The sequence below is a fragment of the Microcebus murinus genome, chromosome 29 (assembly GCF_040939455.1).
Source record: "Microcebus murinus isolate Inina chromosome 29, M.murinus_Inina_mat1.0, whole genome shotgun sequence".
In the NCBI taxonomy this organism is placed as follows: Eukaryota; Metazoa; Chordata; class Mammalia; order Primates; family Cheirogaleidae; genus Microcebus; species Microcebus murinus.
The window spans coordinates 12,913,802-12,935,430 of NC_134132.1; the positions used below are offsets into that span (position 1 = coordinate 12,913,802).

A 21,629-nucleotide genomic window follows, 5' to 3' on the forward strand; every position below is an offset into this window, starting at 1 on the left:
GATGACACCAAAAGTACAGGCAGCAAAAGTAAACATAGTCGAGTGAGATTGCATCACACTAGAAACTTCTGCACAGCAAAGGAAACAGTAAAATGAAAAAGCAACCTATGGAATGAGAGAAAGTATTTATAAACCATATATCTGATAAGGGTTTAATATCCAAAATATATAAGGGATTCATACAACTCAATAGCAAAATCCAGATTAAAACTTGATTTAAAAATGAAGTACCTGAGTAGACATTTCTCCAGAGAAGACATGCAGATGGCCAACAGGTGTACGAAAAGATGCACAGTATCACTAATCAGGGAAATGCAGATCAAAACTACAGTGAAATACCACCTCACTGTTAGAATGGCTGTTATCCAAAGGATAAAAGATAACAAATGTTGGCCAGGATGTGGAAAAAAGGGAACCCTTTTATCAGTATCTCAAAGAGCATCTGCACTCCCATGTGTATTGCAGCATTATCCCCAATAGCCAAGATATGGAAAGAGCCTAAATGTCCCTTGACAAATGGTTGGCTAAAGAAAATGAGGTGTGTGTGCACACACACATGGGAATGGTATTCATCCTCAAAGAGAAGGAAATCCTGGCTGGGCGCGGTGGCTCACGCCTGTAATCCTAGTTTTCTGGGAGGCCGAGGCGGGCGGATTGCTCAAGGTCAGGAGTTCGAAACCAGCCTGAGCAAGAGCGAGACCCCGTCTCTACTATAAATAGAAAGAAATTAATTGGCCAACTAATATATATACACAAAATTAGCCAGGCATGGTGGCGCATGCCTGTAGTCCCAGCCACTCGGGAGGCTGAGGCAGGAGGATCGCTTGAGCCCAGGAGTTTGAGGTTGCCATGAGCGAGGCTGATGCCACGGCACTCTAGCCTGGGCAACAGAGTGAGACTCTGCCTCAAAAAAAAAAAAAAAAAAAAAAAAAATCCTGTCATTTGCAACAACATGGATGAACCTTGAGGTTTATATTGCTAAGTATGACATAGTCACACAAAGACAAATACTTTGTGATCTCACTTGCATGTCTATATTCTGTAGTCAAACACACAGACATAGAGAGTAGAATGGTGGTTGCCGGGGGCTGGAAGGAGGGGAAGATGGGGAGATGTTGGTCCAGAGGTAGAAAATTCTGGAGCTCTGATGCACAGCAATGTGCCATAGTTCACAACGCTGTATTGTATGCTTTGATATTTGCTAAGAGGGTAGATACTAAGTGTTCTCACCCCCAAATTTTTCTTAAAAATGATAACTATGTGAGGTGATGGATATGTTAATTAGCTAGACTGTGATTCTTGACTTTTGACTTTTTTTTTAAATGATGTAGACCCCTTTGAAAGTTGGAGAATCTCTTAAACAAAAATTTTTGAAGTATTTGAGGATCATGAATCCCCTGAGTCCTACCCACAATCTCTAGATTATAAAAAGACTAAGAACAAAAAAGAAAGCAAAACTGTGCATAATCTAAAATTTAGCTAATTTACAAAATTTTTATAGTTTACTTCACATTTTTTTTTTGTTGTGGCAATTTCCAGGACCATAAATACCAGCACACAGTAAGTTATTTGACTATGCTTGTTGAGATTTTAATATTTATATTTGGAAGACTTACCTATTTTCCAAGAATGAAATATGCTGAACATCCATGACCTGGACTAATTTTTGTTGTTTTGTAATTTAAGTGTTCTCCTGGGCTCCTTGCCTATGTGTCTAAGCGCTGTTTCCTGCTGTTGGCCATTGGAAAGTGTACAAATTACACTCTGCTCCTCACCTATGATACCATATCCCATCTTCCTGTTGCCGTGAAGCTAGAGTGCATAAGCATATGGCTGTAGCCAAATATGGATTTCACTCAAAATTCTCAAGGGCAAGTGTATTTAAAATGCATGTCCTCTTTACAGTTTTAAAAATCAATAGGGAGATGTTTAGTAAAGAACATTCTAGCCTTGCAGTAGTCTTTTATTTCTTAAGAAATGGCATACTGGCTTGTGTGGTTATGCAGCAAAATTAAAAATTAATCTCAGGTAATGCCTGTTTTTCTACAGATTCAAAAGCAAATTGCCTTGCATCAAGATTCTGCACATCCATAATGTCTTCCTGGTTCCCAGCCTTCCTGGTTCCTTTTGTAAGATATCCTGTTTTTGTGTCTGGAATTAGCTAATTGCTGGCATAGTTAGTAGTGGTTAAGAAGGAGTAATGGTGCTTTCTGAAAACGTGGTGGTGTTGATTTTGTATATACTTTAACACAGTGGTTAGTTTGTGTATTTTTAAACTACAGCTCTAGCAAGGGATACATTTTATATTAGGATTTAATACACATTCATACACCCTTACCTGAATACTGTTAAGATAGCAATACTATGTCAATAGTTTAGGTGCATACTTTGATTAATTGTATTGCTTCTTGTTTGAGATATAATAAACTACGTTTTTGGTTCGAAACTGGACATTTCATATTTAATGTACTAATATTAAGTAACGTATTAGTAAGATTTCTGATCCTTGTTGAGCTTGATATAACTAACTTAATTGGAAACATTTGTTACTTATCTGATTAACGTTTTATATTTAATACAAATTGTGGCAAGGCTAGTGAGAACTTTTGAGTGCCATGATTCATAATTTGTCATTCAGGGAGATACATCAAAATTAACTTTGCTTCTCTGTCTTTTCCGTTTAAGGATGTACAAAGAAATAATTTTAGACATAATTTTCTGTTTTGCAAACTTTTTTTTTTTTTTTTTTGAGACAGGGTCTCACTATGTTGCCCAGGCTAGAGTGAGTGCCGTGGTGTCAGCCTAGCTCACAGCAACTTCAAACTCCTGGGCTCAAGCGATCCTCCTGCCTCAGCCTCCCAAGTGGCTAGGACTATAGGCATGCGCCACCATGCCCGGCTAATCTTTTCTCTATATATTAGTTGGCCAATTAATTTCTTTCTATTTATAGTAGAGACGGGGTCTCGCTCTTGCTCAGGCTGGTTTCAAACTCTTGACCTCAAGCAATCCGCCCACCTCGGCCTCCCAGAGTGCTAAGATGACAGGCGTGAGCCACCGAGCCCGGCCTCTTTTGCAGACTTTCGATAAACTCCGACATGCGTGCTTCACCTGCTCAAGATGATGGCATTTGACCGTTTCTGTATTGCCATCTTTCTGCAGGATTAGAAGTGTTCCTCACCAGCCAGCCAAGATGAACATGGTGAAGAGGATCATGGGGCGGCCGCGGCAGGAGGAGTGCAGCCCGCAGGACAACGCCTTAGGACTGATGCACCTGCGTCGGCTCTTCACGGAGTTGTGCCACCCTCCCCGGCACATGACCCAGAAGGAACAAGAAGAGAAGCTGTACATGATGCTGCCAGTGTTCAACAGGGTAAGTGCGGGTTGCCAAGCCACACTCCTTCAAGGAATCAGGAATAGGAATTTTAAGGTTAATCTTATGTCATAGTTAGAAAAAAAAATGGTAGCATGAGTTAGATTTTTAAGAAGCTTGATGTTTTTATTTCTTGCTTTTTCAGTTCGCTATAAATTAATGTGATGTGATATGAAACCTGCTCAGAATGAACCACACTTAGAATTTCTTCAGTTCTAGCAGGCTACAGGGAGGCTGTGTGAGCCTTTTGTGGAATGTTTCTGTAATTGGCAGGGCTTTGAAAGAGGGGTAGATTGTGAATTATCATTTGTGTTATTTCTCTTATCTTTGGAAGTGATGGTTTCGTTACACCAAGTGGTACGGTTGCCCGAGCTCTTTGTACACTTTCAAAAAAAAGTCATTGCAGTTTGTTTTGTTGTTTGCTTGGTTTTCTGTAAGAGATTCTGTGCAAGGATAGTTATACGGCATGAAGACTCTAAAAATTAGAGTTAATATTTTAATGTATTTTGTCTATTATTTGCAGTAAACTTGTTGGTTTTTTTTTTTTTAAATAATTTTTTATATTTGTTGAAGGTTTACAAGTACTTAGTTTTCAAAAGTCAAATAGTTCCACAGGCTTACAGGTGCCCTCCTGCTCTCTGCCACTAATTGCTGCTGCCACGAAAGCCTTTTAAATAACATACTTTCACTCCTCTTTTCTTGATTACTCAGTTTTAATTGACTTCCCACTGAGCAGTGTGAGAATTGCCTTTTTTACTTCTTGTCGCTCTAAACCATAGCATGCATACTCAGCACTCCTAACCCCCTTATTTTTTCTATATAGTTATCCCATTTTTGTAAGCAGTATTCAGTGTTTACTGTCTACTGACAGTGGTATACATTTATCGAAAGATGAACTTTAAAGTATACCGCATTTTCCCCATTATTATAGAATTTCTTTTTCCCCAGACTTCATAACTGTTTCAGTTTCTTTCTTTCCGTGTTTCTATTTCTGTCTCCCTCTTCTGTGTCTCTCTCTCCTTTCCTGCTCCTCTTTCTCTCTTGCTCCATCCCTCTCTCCTTCCCCGTTTGTCTCCTCTTCCTTCTCTCTCTCCCTGGTTTTCTCTCCCTTGCCCTGTTCTCCTGTCTCTGTCTCTTCCTCCTTTCTCCCGTTTCTGTTTCTTTCTTCCTATCTCTGTCTCTCTGCCCATCTCTCAACGCCATCATTTGTGTTTCTCTCCCCCATCACTGTCTTTCTCTCTCCTCCCATGTCTCTCCTTCTCTCCCTGTCTCTGTCCCTATCTCTCTCTGTCTCTCTCTCCCCTTTGTCGTTTTCTCTTGTTGGATCCCCCACCCAGGATCTGTCTCTCGGCCCTTGACTATTTCTTCTTCTCTCCTCACCCCTCAATTTTTGACTTGCTCTCTTCCCCCTGGTCTCACTTGGTCTCTGTATTATTGCTTTTTCTATTTGTCCCTCTGTCTGAAATTGTCTAGGCTCTTCTTTTTCTCATTATTTAGAAATTTTATGATGGCTTCATGATAAGTCTTCTTAATCTGAAAACTTGGTATTGTTCAATTCTGGGAAAATATTCTGAAAGCTTTCTTTGAGAATGTTCTGCCCTATGTTTTATATATCTCTTTTCTGGAGCTCTGTCAGTCACATATTAGATCTTTTAGACTAACGTTGTGCTATCATATTTTTAATTTCCTTCTTTTCTTTTTATATTGCACAATATCTACTCTTATCCCTTAAAAGTATTAAAGCTTTTTCATATTTTCTTACACTTCTAGCATTATGTTTGCTCTAGCATTGTTTCTTCTAGCATATTCACTTCTAGCATCGTTTGCTCCAAGTTAATTTTTTTTTTAATTTGTTTTTTTTATTCCTTTATTTTTTTTTTCCATTTTCAGTTGGCCAATTAACTTTTTTTTTTTTTAATTTTATTTTTAGTAGAGATGGGGGCTCGCTCTTGCTCAGGCTGGTCTTGAACTTCTGAGCTCAAATGATCCACCCGCCTCGGCCTCCCAGAGAGCTAGGATTACAGGCGTGAGCCACGGCGCCCGGCCCATCCAAGTTAATTTTTTTCTCTATGTTATTCTCTTTCATGTAGAAGAATCTTCAGATTGTCTGTGTTGATATTTAAGAATGAGATATTAAAATAAAAAGAATAGAATATTAGAATATTAACCAGAAATTATCCATGCAAATTTATTTACCACTTTTTAAGTGGTAAGAAAGGTGATCTGAGCCGGGCGCGGTGGCTCACGCCTATAATCCTAGCACTCAGGGAGGCTGAGCCAGGCCAGGCGGATTGCTCAAGGTCAGGAGTTTGACACCTGAATAAGACCAATACCTCGTTTCTACTAAAAATAGAAAGAAGTTAATCGGACAACTAAGAATATATATAGAAAAAATGAGCCAGGCATGGTGGTGCATGCCTGTAGTCCCAGCTACTCGGGAGGAGGCTGAGGCGGGAGGATTGCTTGAGCCCAGGAGTTTGAGGTTGCTGTGAGCTAGGCTGACACCACAGCATTTACTCTAGCCTGGGCAACAAAGTGAGATTCTGTCTCTTTTTAAAAAAAAAAAAAAAAGAAAGAAAGAAAGATGATCTGGCTGGGTTATTTAATTGAAAGACCCCCTCTCAACTTCAGTATTCTTAGGTCTTTTCTTTAGGATGTGTTGATATTCCTGGAGGGAGTGATTCTCTATTCTGCATGGAGCATATATGACCCTCGCTGTTAGTGTTTTCTTCAAGCCAGGTTAAGGGACAAGGCTGATGTCTCCTGTTCAGTAGGTAGACTTCTACTTAATTTCCAATTTCCATACATGAGTGTTGTCATCCTCAGTTTGTGCTGGCATTCCTGTTCTTCCCCTGTGGGGATTAGGTCTCTAGTCATCTGCACTGAGGAGGGGCAGTCACTTTCAGTTTCGGGGCTGTAAAATAAGAAAAAGGATATCTACTTTATGGGGTTGTTGTGAGGATTAAGTTAAGATGATATACTTGAAGCACTTAACAAATATTTGTCATCAGAAACTTGTATCTATTATTGTTTTTGTTACAAAATTATAAACTGTTTATGCTGAAATAATTGGTCAGTTTATGTATCACTCAAAGTTCAAGGCTCATATAGACCCCATGTTTGTTCGTTTTCTCATTCCTTCATTTATTCTGTTGTTGTGTATTCACTGATTTATTCATTGAACTCATATCAAACAAATACACATTTTGCCATACACTGTCCTGTGAATTTGAGTTGCTGAGATGAGCTAAATCTGCTGGGGAAGATATAAACACATAAACAGATAATACAATAAGAAAGAAATGTAATATTAGAGACACAGGAGGTTTACCATGGCACCCCTAAAGATAGCTGTCTGAGGGGATCCGTGAAGGAAAGTCTTCCTCAAGAATGTGATGGGTGCTTGAGCCTGTACAAGATAAGCATCAGCCACATTAGGAATAAACTGGGCTAAATTAAGAAGATAGTAGAAGTTAAAGTATGAGCCAAGGCAAAAGGCAACAAACATTTTAATACATGCTAGTGTCTATAAGCGATTGATTGATTTTACATCAAGGAGGGGCGAAAAGTAAGACCACCAAGATTGACAAGAAAGCAGATGGTGATGGAAATTGTATATGTCATCGTATTAGGAGCTGTTGCTTTTTCCTGGAGGCATGCAGAGCCAATAAAGCAGTGTAAGCAATAGAATAAAAGAGGCCAAGGCAAGGTTGTCTCCCGAGTTTCCAATTTGGGAAACCAGGTGATCATTTTTGCCAGTAGCTGAGAAAGAAAGGTTTAGGGTGCAGGTTCAGATTGGAGTATTTAGTTTGAACCCTTCCGAGCTTTATAGGTGGAGGTATTCAGCAGGCACTGGCTGGATACATGGTTTTGGGGGACGTAATGGCAGAGATGTGGTTGATGAGACCCTGAAAGGGACCAAGAGGTTACTCATGGCTTGTACTTCCCAATGAGAAGAACACCAGGCTCAGAATGAACTATGGAGAATGTGAACGTTTACTGAAAGAAGGGAACCCATAGAGGATACAGACCAGGAGCTAGGCAATGACAGTGCAAGAAGAATGAGGAGATGGTGGTGTTAGAGAACTCAGGAAATATTAATAAAAGGCTTCTAGAAGGAGAACAGTCAACATTGTCACATACAACATAGAAGCCCTACAGCCAAACTAGTTAGTTCTACCGTGACTGCTAAAAATGAGTTGCAGTGTTGATTTTTGAGACTTTGCCTGAGTTGTCCTAAATGGCGAATGAGCCATAATACTGTTAGACATGGACAGCAGTCTATCTACAGAGCAGTTTTTAAAATTACGCTTAATAGTGTTATTTCAATGTGTAATTTTGCCTTTCGGAGACAGGGTTGGGAAATGACATGTGCTGAGTCCTTTTTCCGGGCCAGGTCTCTTGCTGGGTGCCTGAAATGCCTCCCGTGGTCTTCATTACAGTCTTGCAGGGAGGCTGCTGCTATCCTCCCTCTCTTTGGTTCTCTCAAACTGAAAGATTATGGTGGAGTCTGAGAACAGCTGAATAATATTTATTCAGCATTCTTAAAAATAATTAACCTTTAGCCGCAAGAACAAAAGCTCACAGAGAAAATACTTGGTTTAAACTTAATTCAGAATGAACAGCATTTTTAGTTGTCTGAAAATTCCTTAACTGCCATTGTTAATTCTTTGGTATATGTCATCATACTTCATGTGTATTTTAGAATGTGATCTTTACCAACTAGATCTTCTTTAAGAGACTCCCCTTGTTTTTTGAACTTATTTCCAGTTTATGTTTAAGAAATATTTAAATTGAATGTAGTTTCCTTTTTTAGTCTTTTACAAATGACCTTTACTTTTTAAGTTGTGGAGAGAGGTCACCCAAGTTTAGAACCCAATAAGAGAGAGATCAGAAGTGGATGAAAAAAAAAAAAAAAGTGTGACAGATGAACTATTTGCTGCAGCTTTTCATTACTTACCACATAACCCCGATACAGTTGGATACTAGAGAAAGGTGGCTCGGGTCTGTGCAGCAGAAAGTTTGCTGAATTCCCCCCTGAAGTGTTTACTTACCCAGTCACTGGCAGATTTGACAGTTGCAACCACACCAGAGCAGGCAGGCACAGCCCGGGAGCAGAAGATGGGGCTGAGTTAGGCATTCTGTTTCTTCTCCGCTCAGTTCAGGGTCCTTAGAAACAAAAACAGTATGAGGTAAATGTTTCCCTAATCATTTATATTAATTGATAAGGAATCTTAACTGTTTTACAATATGAAGTGATATAATTACATCATCGTTTATATTTTAACTTTGTTATTTATAGCAAATTACTAAAGGACTAATGATGGTCAGTATGCTTTCACTTAATTTTAGATGTTATGATACATATATCTAGGAAACAAAAGACTCCATTTTTAAAATTTTGTAAACATTCCAGCCTCTCTCTTTTATTAGTCATATTTAATAAATTCTTACTGAGTAGCACCCTACAGCAACATATTCGAGCCTCTAATTTATGCATGCCGTTAGATAACACCATTCAGTTTGTTCTGCCTGAATGCCAAAAACATTTAGTTGAGGAGGTGCCGGGACATTTTCTAAAATTTATTTAGGTGGATATTAAAAATGACCCTTTTGAAAGCAGGTCTGACCATGCTGTTTCCTTGTAAACGTGAATGATAGCAAAGTTACAGTGAGAGATTCATACAAAGTTTGAGAAAATATAGTACTGAGTAATTAATAACCCTGCTTAGAATCTGACAGATCTAGGTTTTTTTTTCTTTTCTTTTTTTTTAATTTTTTTTATTTCGGCATATTATGGGGGTACAGTTTTTAAGGTTTCAATAAATGCCCATTTCCCCCCTCCCCCCAAAAGTCTGAGTCTCCATCATGACCATCCCCCAGATGGTACACATCTCACTCATTATGTATGTATATACCCGCCCCCCTCCCACCTGCCCAATACCCTATTACTGTAGTACCTGTGTGACCACTTAGGTGCTACTCAGTTAATACCAGTTTGCTGGAGAATATATCTGGTGCTTGTTTTTCCATTCTTGGGATACTTCACTTAGTAGTATGGGTTCCAGCTCTAACCAGGAAAATATAAGATGTGCTATATCACCATTGTTTCTTAGAGCTGAATAGTACTCCATGGTATACATATACCACATTTTATTAATCCATTCTTGGATTGATGGACACTTGGGTGGAAAAATCTAGTTTTAAATTGTCTCCGCCACCTCTTGTTTTAAGGTAACTTCTCTAACCTTTAGTTTACTTATCTGTAAAATTAGGATTCTAACAGCACCTATTCTGTAGGATTTTGTGAGATTTAAATGACACATCAAGTATTTGAATAGTGCTAGGTGCATTTTTAATGCTCATTATATGGTAATTGTTGTTATTTTTAGTGAATTAGCTAGAAGGCATTTTTGTCCCTTAGTACTGTTTTTTTTTTTTTTTTTAGTCTGTTATGAATGTCACATGTCTGTTATAGAATCATCCCATTTGAGTTGAATGTGTCACCAGTTCTCTTGCCCAACTCTTTCCCTTAACAGATAAGGAAACTAAGAAACAGAAAATTTCCTCCAATAGTTAGTAGTCTCCGAGAGTGAGAAGTAAAGTCAAAGCCTCCTGACTCTCAGCTCCATGCTCCATCCCCTCTGGCAAACATTTATGTAAATGATGGAATCACTGTATATTTTCAAGAAATTCCAGTATTTGTTGAAGGTATTGAAAACATAACCTAATATTTTTAGATTTAATTGTTTAAGTCAATCACAGAAAGTACACTCTTTTCTTTGCTACCTTATGCATTCAGTATTATCTAAACTGTCAGATTCATACTTCATCCAACCTTATCTTGTTGTTAATATAAACAGTCTCTCTTATACAGAATGTTCCAGCTTTACCTGCCTCTTTTTGCTGCTTCGACTACCCCAGTCTCATTCTTACTCTGAGGTCTTTGCACATCTGTGTTCTTGCTGCCTGGAACCGTCTTTCTTTTGTCTCTTTGAATTGTAGCTTTTCCTAATCATTCAGTATCATCCTTTGGCCGCGGTGTAATTTCCTCAGAAAGATCTTTTCTGACAACTTTCTTCCCACCCCAGGCGTTCTCTTTCAGTTACCTTGTTTTACTTCCTCCATAACATGTCACTGTCTTCACATAATTTCAATTTTTAACTTGTTTACTATTTGTCTTCTGTACTAAAATGTAAACTCCATGAGCACAGTTGTCATATTTGCTTTATTTATTTGTATTCATCACCTTTAGAGCATGGCCTGGTATATATAATAGGAGGTCAATAAATATTTTTGAGTGAATGAATGAATGAATCAATAGTGTTGGCTCATTAGACTCTTAAGTATTTTTGTGTCAAAGAAGCAATGTTTGTTCATTTCAGATTAGCAAATATGAATAGCCAATTCTCTATAGTACTGATTTTGGGTTGGTAAATCCAAGCCAGTTTCATTTATCTTTTGAAAAAAATTTATTTACAGAAATAAAGCTGTAAACATCAGGATTATGTGAAAAGTTAGTGTCATTTTCAGCAGCGTATTATTTACCCAGCAGGAAGACTGTTGGAATAATCATATCCCTACAACTGTCTAAGACATGAGCTATTAATTTTATGAAGTTACCTTAATAACTTGGGAAAAATTAATAAGTTAGGAATAAAATACCTGTTAATAATTCTTAGGAGCAAAATATACATTAATGTATTCTGAGTAATAGGAATATTTATAAATACTATCATTAAAAAGTTACTCATCTCTGAGTGCAGATAGAATGGCTATTTAAGCATATATCTGTATTAGGGTTCTCAATTTTTATCTCAAGTTTTCTATGAGTTTTATTTAACATGTGGTATAAGATTGAATGTAAGCACAACATTTGTCAAAAATCTCAGCAAAAAAACATTTATTGATGAATTCCTGGAGATTATTAATTCATTATTTAATTTATTATTAAATAATAGGAATTATTAATTATTTATATTATAATTATATTATTTATTAATATAAAATTATTATAAATGGAATTATTAAATTCCTTTGAGATTATTAAAAATCACTCCTTTGTCAAGTTGATGAACAGACCAGATATAGAAGTATACCCTTGTGGAATTTTTTATTTTAGTGTTTTCAACTTAATTTGAGGGCGATTGTAAGAAATATAGGATCTGTTATAAGAATGTAAGAAACATTTTGTATTAGAAGGATATTGTTATTTGTTACATCCTTTTTTAAGGATCTTTGAAAGGAATTTTTTTTTTAATATTACTCAATAATCCCTCCTTATCTTTGGTTTTGCTTTCCGTGGTTTCAGATACACACGGTCAAATCAACCATGGTCCAAAAATATTAAATGGAAAATTCCAGAAATAATTCATAAGTTTGAGATCATAACACTGCCCAGCTTCTGTCCCTCTGGGGGTGTGGATCGTCCCTTTGTCCGTCATATACGTGCTGTGTAGACGCCACCCTCACGCCAGTCACTGGGCAGTGGTGTTAGTTGTCAGATCAACTGTTGTGGTATCACTGGTGCTATCCCAGTGCTCGTGTTCAAGGAGTCGTGTTTTACTTAATGATGGCCCCAAAGCGTGACAGTAGCTATGCTGGCAATTCTGATATACCAAAGAGAAGCGCTTTCTTCAAAGTGAGAGGGTGAAAGCTCTCAACTTAATAAGGGAAGACCAAAAACCATATGCTGAGGTTGCTAAGACCTATGATGAGGGCAAATCTTCTATTCGTGAAATTGTGAGCAGTATATCGTTACAATTGTTGTATTTTGTTACTAGTTGTTGTTAATCTCTTACTGTGCCTAATTTGTCAATTACACTTCGGTATAAGTAGGCATGTGTAGGACAAAACACAGTATATATAGGGTATGGCACTATCCATGGTTTCAGGCATCCACTGGGGCTCTTGGAACAGGTCCCCACAGATAAAGGAGGGCCACTCTACTATGAGGAATAGAAGTACTTCCTGAAATATATTTTTTTCTTACCCTAAGGATGTTATGAATGGTGTCACTGACTGGGTGACAGAGCCAAAATTTGTGACCAAAACATTGAAAATTAAAGAGGTCTTTTTGATCTTAGATTTTTTTTTTATTTAGTCTTTTTTCTAGTCCATCTCCATAACCTTGATTTGTTTTTATTTACTTACTTATTTTGTTTTCTTTCTTACTGTTAGATTATGTTCTGATGTTCTTCTTCAGTGTTCCCTAAATGTTCTCTGGAATTTGGTTTGGGGACGGGCAGCATATCAGTAAACGGCCATGTGTAGGGAGCATCACTCTAGAAGGCAGAGAAAACAAATAGGAGTAGGTTCCGTCTCCTGCTACTGTCGTGACATTTGAATAGGTAATAAGAATAACAAAATACTGTGTGATAAGTATTATAATGGAGAGGATAATACCTCTTTAGAAGATAGAGAATTTCCTTTCAGCTATAAAAACATTTTTACAAACAGTATTACAGGATACATCTAGTTATATAGCCATTAAGATACTTTTTTTTTTTTTTTTTTTTTCTATGATGGTCCATCCAGGTTTTTCTTATTCTTTTTTGCTGAGCCCATACCGGTTTATCTTTAAGAATTATTTATTCTAAATTTCCTCTGTCTTCAATTTTTTGTAAAAACAAGTTTATCTCATGACCTTTCCATTTATTTTCTTCATCGTAGTCTTTTTCATAACACCCGTGTTTTGAAAATTCTTACGTTTAGAATTTAGAAATTCTGAGATATGATGGGTTTAGCAGTAGATCAGTATTCTCTGCATTTCACCATTCAGTGTGTCTGTAGGCCATCAACTTTTCTGTAAATTCTCAATTTAGGTTTCCTGAGGGAAAAATACTGTATTTTCTAAAGTTTTTAGTGAGATTGAGTCAAATTTTATAAATAACATTTTTGGCTGTTATATTTTATTTTATTTTATTTTTTTTAATTTATTTTTTTATTTCGGCATATTATGGGGGTAGATTTTATTTTTGATGATTTATTCAACAAGTCATTTAATTAATATAGGAAAGTGGGACTAGACGTGTGACGATTTATTGAAAGAACAGTATTTTAAACATATTCATATCTGGAGTAACTATGTAAGTATACTCTTTTGACTTGATTTTCAAGTCATCCCACACTTTGAAAGTTATGGAATTTTTTAAAAGGTGACAATACTTCATTAAACATGTTTTTCCTTATCTACAGGTTTTTGGGAATGCTCCGCCAAATACAATGACAGAAAAATTCTCTGATCTTCTGCAGTTCACAACCCAAGTCTCACGACTAATGGTGACAGAAATTCGAAGAAGAGCATCAAACAAATCCACAGGTATTTTCCACAGAAGCCAGAATAAATCCGGATAAATAAAGCCAAATAAATCTAGATTTATTTGAATGGACAGAGACAGTTCTGTAACAGTACTATTAATATTAAATGGAAAATAGGTGCTATTCTCGCAGCACATGGATTGCAGGTGCCGGCAGTTCCCGAGAATTTTCTACTCTGGAGTAGTCTGTTCCACTCAAGGCTCCTCTTCTGGAACTGCTATCACCTCCACCCCGGCCCTTTTAAACACACTGTTTCCTTTTGAACAAAATCTAAATTTCTTAGCATGACATTTAAAGCAAATCTGTGATCTGGTTATATGTTTTTTTTTGTTTGTTTTTTTTTTGAGACAGAGTCTCGCTTTGTCGCCCAGGCTAGAGTGAGTGCCGTGGCGTCAGCCTAGCTCACAGCAACCTCCAACTCCTGGGCTCAAGCGATCCTGCTGCCTTAGTCTCCCAGGTAGCTGGGACTACAGGCATGCACCACCACGCCCGGCTAATTTTTTCTATATGTATTAGTTGGCCAATTAATTTCTTTCTATTTATAGTAGAGACGGGGTCTCGCTCTTGCTCAGGCTGGTTTCGAACTCCTGACCTCGAGCAATTTGCCCGCCTCGGCCTCCCAGAGTGCTGGGATTACAGGCGTGAGCCACTGTGCCCGGCCTGTATTTTTTTTTTTTTTTAAGCATACCTTATTTCTATTGTTTATTTCCTTTTCCGTATTTCAACCAAACTGGGCTGTTTGAAGTCCCCAAATGTGTCTACACTCTTATTTTGGTCCTTCACTTGCAATGCCTCAACTGAGCGGGGGAGACTCTTCCTTCATCTCAGTATGTCTAAATCTCAGCTTGGATGAAGTCACATTTCCTTGATAGAAGTTTTTTTGACTTCCTTAATCACAGAAAAAATTTTTCCCTTCTGAAATAGTGTTTTGTTTCTGAACCTCCTGTGTGGTAATTGTGTCTTTGTCTTCCCATGAGGCCCTAAGCTGCTCAGGGGCCTCTGTGTGACCTGTAGTAGTTGCTCTCCAGACCAACCGCACAGCTGTCCTTCTTACAGCTCCATTCATGTCATCCTGGGATACCTTTTCATTTTGGGGGGATGGATTCTATTTTGCATGGCTCTATTATAAAAGGAAACTTAGAAAATTGGGTCTATACAGGAAAAGAAGGCACAAGTCCACCGCCTTCATCATCCCATACAGAAATGTTCTGGGGAGATCTACGGAGTACACAGGTGGGCTTTGCATTTAGGTGGAAAGATCCCACCTTTCCCTCCTCTCTGTCTCCTGTTCTTCTCCACTGCTAAAGGATGTGCTTGAGAGCAATCTTAGCCGTGAAGAAACACAAAACTTCTTATGATCCAGGTCATGTGAGTAGTGGATTTGGAGCGAGTACAGTCGAGTTGTTGGAGAATGCTAGCTGTCTAGTCCCAGGAGGCCCTCCTCCTAAAGATTGGAAGCCACCAGTCTCATGGGGAGTTGAGCTTGGGTTGCCCCTCCTATGGGGAGATCGCCAGTATCTTACTTAGCAAGGTTCTTGTCCCTGCAGCCCCGTGTGAGCACTCAGGATCCCAGTGAATAATCTTGCCACTTGCGTTATATCAGTCCTCCTTTAAGCGGGTATCGGATTCTACGTCGCAAACCATTTTCTCTCAGAGTTTAAAAAATAATTTCTCTATCGTATTCTAGATTTCTACACTCCTATTGAGAAATCAGAAGCTTACCTAGGTTCTTGGTTCTTTCTCTGTGACCTAGTTTTTCTCTGGAAGCTTTTAGGTTTCCTCCCCTTTTCCCTACTATTCTAAAATTCCAGGATCATGTGCCTTCTGGTGGACCTATTTTTATACATTATGCTACGTACTCATTGGATGGACCCTTTCAGTCTGGGAATTCATACCCTTTAAATTCGGGAAGCTTTTGTGAATTGTTTAATAATATCCTCCCCTCCTCTGGAAATAATATTCCCTTTCTAGTCAGATATCTCTCTCAGACTGCTCCTCTCATTTTCTGTCTTTGTGTTTTGACTGCTTGCTAGAGAACCCCTCAGTTTTATCATCCATCCCTTCCGTGGGCGTTTTTCTTCATTTGTGGCTTTATATTTTTCGTTTCTAAGAATTCTTTTTTTTTTTTTAATTGGTTTCTATTCTTACATGGATGCATTTTCTTCTCTTTTCATGCCCCTGAATACCTGTTTCTTTCAGGTTTAATGAAAAGGCTGCCTTTTTATCAACTTGTTTTTGTTTTTGTCTTTCATCTTAGAGAATGTCCTCACGTGTCTCATCCTTGACCATCTGCTCTTTTGTAAGAATGGAGCATTATGAAGCGGATGGGCCGCTTTTTAATTATGTGTGGAGTTTGCAACTGTGGGCTTCATTGTAGGGTGATCTTGCTGGGCTTTTTGTTGGCGATCTTTCCCCTGAGCTAGGGAGATTTCTCAGAGAATTTGCCAGTCTCTGCTTAGAAGACACATGTCTGACTCTCAACATTTTGGAAGCCAAGTGGAAGAAAGGTTTGAGGACCCTCAACGTGCAGTATATAAGCTTCTGTTTTAATTCTCTGTGCCCACGCTGTGCCCGGTGCTCCCAATCCACACTCCCCCTCTTACTCTTTTCGTTGAACAAGTCTCCATTCCAGTGCTTACGTAGTAGTCTGAGTGCTCTGCAACTTATTTTCTACCAGCTCTCCTCTGTGTAGTCCCGTGTTCACCTCTGCGTCCAAAGGTGTACCTAGTACCACCAAGTCCTGAGCACCTCGGAGCTTCCGTGGTCTGTGGTACGTTGGTTGCTTTTCCACTTTCCCTGCACTTACTTTAAGATTCCAGTAGGGTTTGCTCAGTCAGTTACCACAAGTCTTTCTGCTATTTTAGTATCCATAATTTTGTTGCTCTCATTTTGTAAAAATTCTTTTTGGTCTTAAGAGTTTATATCTTTAAAAAAAAAAATTTCTGGTCGGGCGCAGTGGCTCACGCCTGTAATCCTAGCACTCTGGAAGGCCAAGGCAGGTGGATTGCTCAAGGTCAGGAGTTCGAAGCCAGCCTGAGCAGGATTGAGACCCTGTCCCTACTATAAATAGAAAGAAATTAATTGGCCAACTAATATATATAGAAAAAATTAGCCGGGCATGGTGGTGCATGCCTGTAGTCCCAGCTACTCGGGAGGCTGAGGCAGGAGGATCCGCTTGAGCCCAGGAGTTGGAGGCTGCTGTGAGCGAGGCTGATGCCACGGCACTCACTCTAGCCTGGGCAACAAAGCGAGACTCTGTCTCAAAAAAAAAAAAGTCTTTTAACAATTATTGTAGTGAATACATTAGTCCGCTTGGGCTGCTGTAACAAAACACCATACACTAGGAGGCTTAAACAACAGAAGTTTATTTTCTCACGACTTTGGAGGCTGGAGGTCAGGTTGCCAGCGTGGCTGGTTCTGCGTGGAAGGCTCTTCTTCCCGGCTTGCGGACTGCTGCCTTCTTGCTGTGTACTCACGTGGGGGAGAGAAAGGCAGCAAGCTTTCTGCCCTCTCTTCTTACAAGAGTCCATCATTAGGGCCCTGTGCTCATGGCGTCATCTAAACCTAATTCCTTCCGAAAGGGCCTGTCTTCAAGTACCTTCATGTTAGGGGTAGGGCTTCAAAGTATGAATGTTGGAGGGACACGATTCAGTCCATAGCAGCAGTATTTCAGAAGAAAGCAGAGGTAAATGAATGTGCTCAACCGTCCATCTTAACTGGAGCCCATTACACAGTCTTTTTAGCAACAGCCGTTAAAATTTTAGATTGAGGACTAAATCCCTCATCCAGAAGCAGTACATGATATGGAGTGATGTATGGATTTTAAAGTGAGTTGGTTTAAATTATATTTGCAGTTCTTGAAACAAGTCCAAGGAAAGGTGGTAAGATATTTTAAGGTATCTGTCCCTGTCTTCTCCCTTCTCCACCTAAAATAGGATCACATCTTTTTTTTTTTTTTTTTATCTTATTTCATTTACTCTTGTGGAAGTGAAAAGTTGGTATACAGAATAAGGTTTGTGTCTTTAGCTTTTTTAAACAGGCGCTCTGAAGAGAAATTTCTGTCACACATTGATGTCTTTCATTGCATTTTCTCTCTTGAGTGATGATAGATGAGAAAAAAATTACCAAAAGTTTATTTATAATTGCTTCTCTGTTGCTGGGTTTTTAAATACCTAATCTGCACGTTGGTAGAAAGACATTTCGCTACACTGGAGGTTTGTTTTCCTAAATCTCTTAATGCTTTTGCATCCATAGAGCAGATTTTTGTATGTAATGAAAAATGTCCTAAATAGAGTAGAAGATGTCTCGTTGTTAGTTAACGGTAAGAGTTATGCAAATATTTTTTTTTAACTGGTAATTTTGGAATAATTATAGACTCATAGGAAGTTGCAAAAAATAGTACACAGAGTCTTGTGTGCCCTTCATCCACTTTCCCCTATCAGTGACATGTTGTTAACCAGGAATTCTTAGGATACATTTTTTTCATGTCATACGATTCCATGTAATTTTTAGTTTCCAACTTTTGAAATTTATTAACTTTAGAATCCTGTGCAATTCAGTTGAGTCTGTGTGTTATTTCCTGACAAGAAATCTTTGTTAGCACCCTGTCTCAAATGGGTCTTCTGTCCTTTATCCCCACACCAGTTAGTATCTCTTCAGTCACCTTGCATAGTTTCCTTCGTGGCATGTCATCATCTGAAAGTATCTTATTTACTTATTTAATTTTATTATCTGTCATATTCACCCTCATCAGTAACACCTATAAAAATGCCTCTCACATATTAGCTGTTCAATAAATTTTTGTTATTTTTTTTGACATAGGATTTTTTGGCTTTTTTTTTCTGTTGTTTCATTTTAAAAACTTTGAGAATTTGAGTACTGTTAGATGAGCCAGCCTTCCTGGGTTTTTAAGAGAGATGAGCATAATTCTTAGAGTATCTTCTCAGTCAGCATTAAAAGACTCTGGCTGTTGGGAATCCTTGTTTTCTTCTTTCATTTCTAGTCTCGAACATTGGAAGATTCTTTTGGTCAGTGTTATTAAAAATACTTTCATATTTTCATGTAGGTTTTCATGTAGGTTTTCATAGGTTCATTTTCATAGGTTCATGAGGGTAAAAGGAAAAAAAATTATAAAAAATACTTTCATGGAGATTTTTTGAGCTTTTGATTTTTCTAGTTAAAAAGAATTCCAGATTTTCATGATCTAAGTACATCCTAAATCATCTAACTCTTACATATTTCATCCTTATTTTCTTATTTTTATTATGGTTAAGAAAACCTCACATAACATGAGATCTACCTTCGTAACAATTTTTTAAGTGTACATTGTTGTTTACTGTGCACACCATGCTGTATAGCAGATCTCTAGAACTTTTAGTCTTGCATGACTAAAACTTTATACCCATTGAACAGGAGCTCCTTATTTCCACCTCTTCTCAGCCCCTGGACGCCAACCAAAATTCTGTTTTCTTCTCCTGTGAGTTTGAATACTTTATTTGACCTAATATAACCTTTTATTTTACAGGAGTTATCATTGAAAGAAATTTTCTCAAAATTTACATTCATATAATTTTTCTCCAAAAGCACAAGTGAAATGATCTCTCTATTAATTCCTTTGAAACTTGGCTATATTTGTTGTGCCAAAACAAGATCATTTTTCCAGGACCCCTCCAAATTTGGTGTGGAAGGCTTATTTTGGGTGTTACCTAATCACCACTCAGACGTAAAGTCTTATTATCAGATTACTTCCAACATGGGCTGTAGATATCTCAGTAGGAACCATGCTTACCTGCAGTCCTCTTGCTTGAATCTATCAGAAGTTAGTGAAAATGGAAATCAGGGGAATTGATTTAGGGACTCAAGGGAATGCCAAGATGCAAAATGGAATCATGGACCTATTTGTTATATATTAGGACAACTTCACAGTCTTTCTCTGTCTCTCTCTCTCTCTTCCTGCCATAATCCTCTTTTGATGCTTCCATGTGGCCTTTGTTGCAGGCATCCTCAAAGTACAGCCCGGGGGCCACATGCTGCCCACCGAGGACATTTATTCGGCCCCCCCCCCCGGGTGTTTTTGCCACAGCTGCCTGTCCTCCTCAGCAGCCAACTCGTCTCGGGCCCACAGTGCGCATGTGTGGAATGTGTGCTGCACTCTCCAACGGCCCTCCAACAGTCTGAGGGACAGTGAACTGGCCCCCTGTTTAAAAACTTTGAGGACCCCTGATTTAAAGTATGTAGTGACTCTCAACTAATTTAAAAAAAAACCAAACATATTTTTTGGCTATATAATGTCCAGGATATATCTTAAGATTTCCCCCCCCCCCAATCTCTTCTAGTTACCCGTTAAGTTCAGCCGTGCTAATTCTGCTTAATTCTAAGGGGACATGGTTGATTTATATCAGTGAAGCAGAAAATTCCCACTTGTCTAAAAAAAAAATAGTATCTTCAGTTTATTAGTGACTTTGCTGCGTGCGGGGTGCCACTGTTAAACCCGGTGGAGCCAGCCCCAGCGGGCGGCCACCCAGCAGTGGAGTGGCTGGGCAGCGCTGACCACGGTCCTCCCGTGGGGGGTTGGCGGGGTGTACCCAGTCCCCAGGTAGACAACCCAGCCTTCTTTCTTCAAACAGAAAAACAGTGTGCCCTGCTGTCCCCCAAGGATTTCAAAGCCACAACACCCTCAGGTAATTTCGTTTCCCAAGGTGTGGTATATGTAGTGTCAAGTGAAAAGAAGCATGGAAGTCTGAGTTCTGATACCGTTTTTCTGACTAACTTGTGGAATTTTTTTTTTTTTTTTTTTGGAGGGGTCAGGGGGTGTTTAGCGCTTTCGTGTCTTCATTAATAAGTATAACAACACCGTTGACATGTCTCACCGTCGTCCTGAAGCATCAGTTTGAAAATGACATGTGCTTTAAATGGACTTTGCAAGGGAAAAAGTTATTGTATTGCACTTATTAACAAGTTGTGCATTCTAATTGTTCTAAATGCTGTCTAATTGAATTCACTTGTATTCTCTCGTTGTAGCGTACGTTACTTTATTTAATATAATTATGAGCACTACTAACTGCATTTCTGTATTTCTCATTCTAATTATACATGTATTGAAGTGTGGAAGCTAAAGCTTGAATAAAATAACTGGCAACTCTAAAGATGGGTTAATATTAATATGTTCTTTTTATTAACTCATAATCTTAAATTATCGTTTAAATTTGTGTTTGTTAAATATTATTGAAATTAATAGGTCCTAATAAGAACATGTTTATGACTAGTGGTGGGCTTTTTGCCCCCCCAAAGTTTTAAGAAACTATGTGATTTATGGAGGTTTTATTTAAAATTACTTTCTAGGATACATAATGTTTTAAAAATAGCACTAAAATGCTACATAGTTTAAAAGGAGCTGCTTTACCTCATTTAAAATAAAAAGTGGGAGATCCGTTTGAGATATCCTAAATGACAACTACATGTTGAAGTTGGTAGCTGAAAGTAAAATAGTTCTGAATACATTTGATATGTAAAAATAGTTTGTTTTGTCAATAGAGTTTGGGATCTCCTCCATATCATTCAACCACAACCCTGTCCAGACCTCTTTATCTATAGGAGCCTGTCATTCAAAACCAGATAACATAACTTTATATGATTACTGTTATAACTTCAGGTCTTCTCTACCCTCTCAAAAAGAGTAATTGTTATTGTTAAATCAGTAAAGATACATTACTGATTATACCATGCTGTTTCTTCCAGTCTGTTTTCACATGCTTTAATTATCTTCTTTAATCAGCACAGCAGCCCCCATTGAGCATGTTACAGTAATATTTAATGACAAATAGAACATTAGCTTTTTATCTGTTGTTTGTCTCTTCTCATCTTGAGGAATTCCTTAATGTTCATTGTCAATCAAAACATAAGAAACCATACATTTGAAGTATAAATGTCCCCCATTGAT

The 21,629-nt window shown here is 38.2% G+C and overlaps 1 protein-coding gene across 10 annotated transcripts in view; it reads left to right on the forward strand.

The window, feature by feature from the left end:
- The window catches only part of WDFY3 (WD repeat and FYVE domain containing 3), a 269,179-nt gene that overhangs the window by 91,216 nt on the left and 156,334 nt on the right, over positions 1-21,629 (forward strand). For 7 of the 10 annotated variants that reach the window (XM_075998724.1, XM_075998728.1, XM_075998723.1 and 4 more), the window contains 3 exons: positions 3,160-3,370; positions 13,568-13,691; positions 20,317-20,370. In XM_075998724.1, the coding sequence (XP_075854839.1) occupies positions 3,160-3,370; positions 13,568-13,691; positions 20,317-20,370 (389 nt within the window). Of the gene's footprint in view, positions 1-1,133; positions 2,130-3,159; positions 3,371-13,567; positions 13,692-20,316; positions 20,371-21,629 lie in introns of those variants that run through there. The other 3 variants (XM_075998726.1, XM_075998732.1, XM_075998730.1) reach the window with 2 other exon arrangements.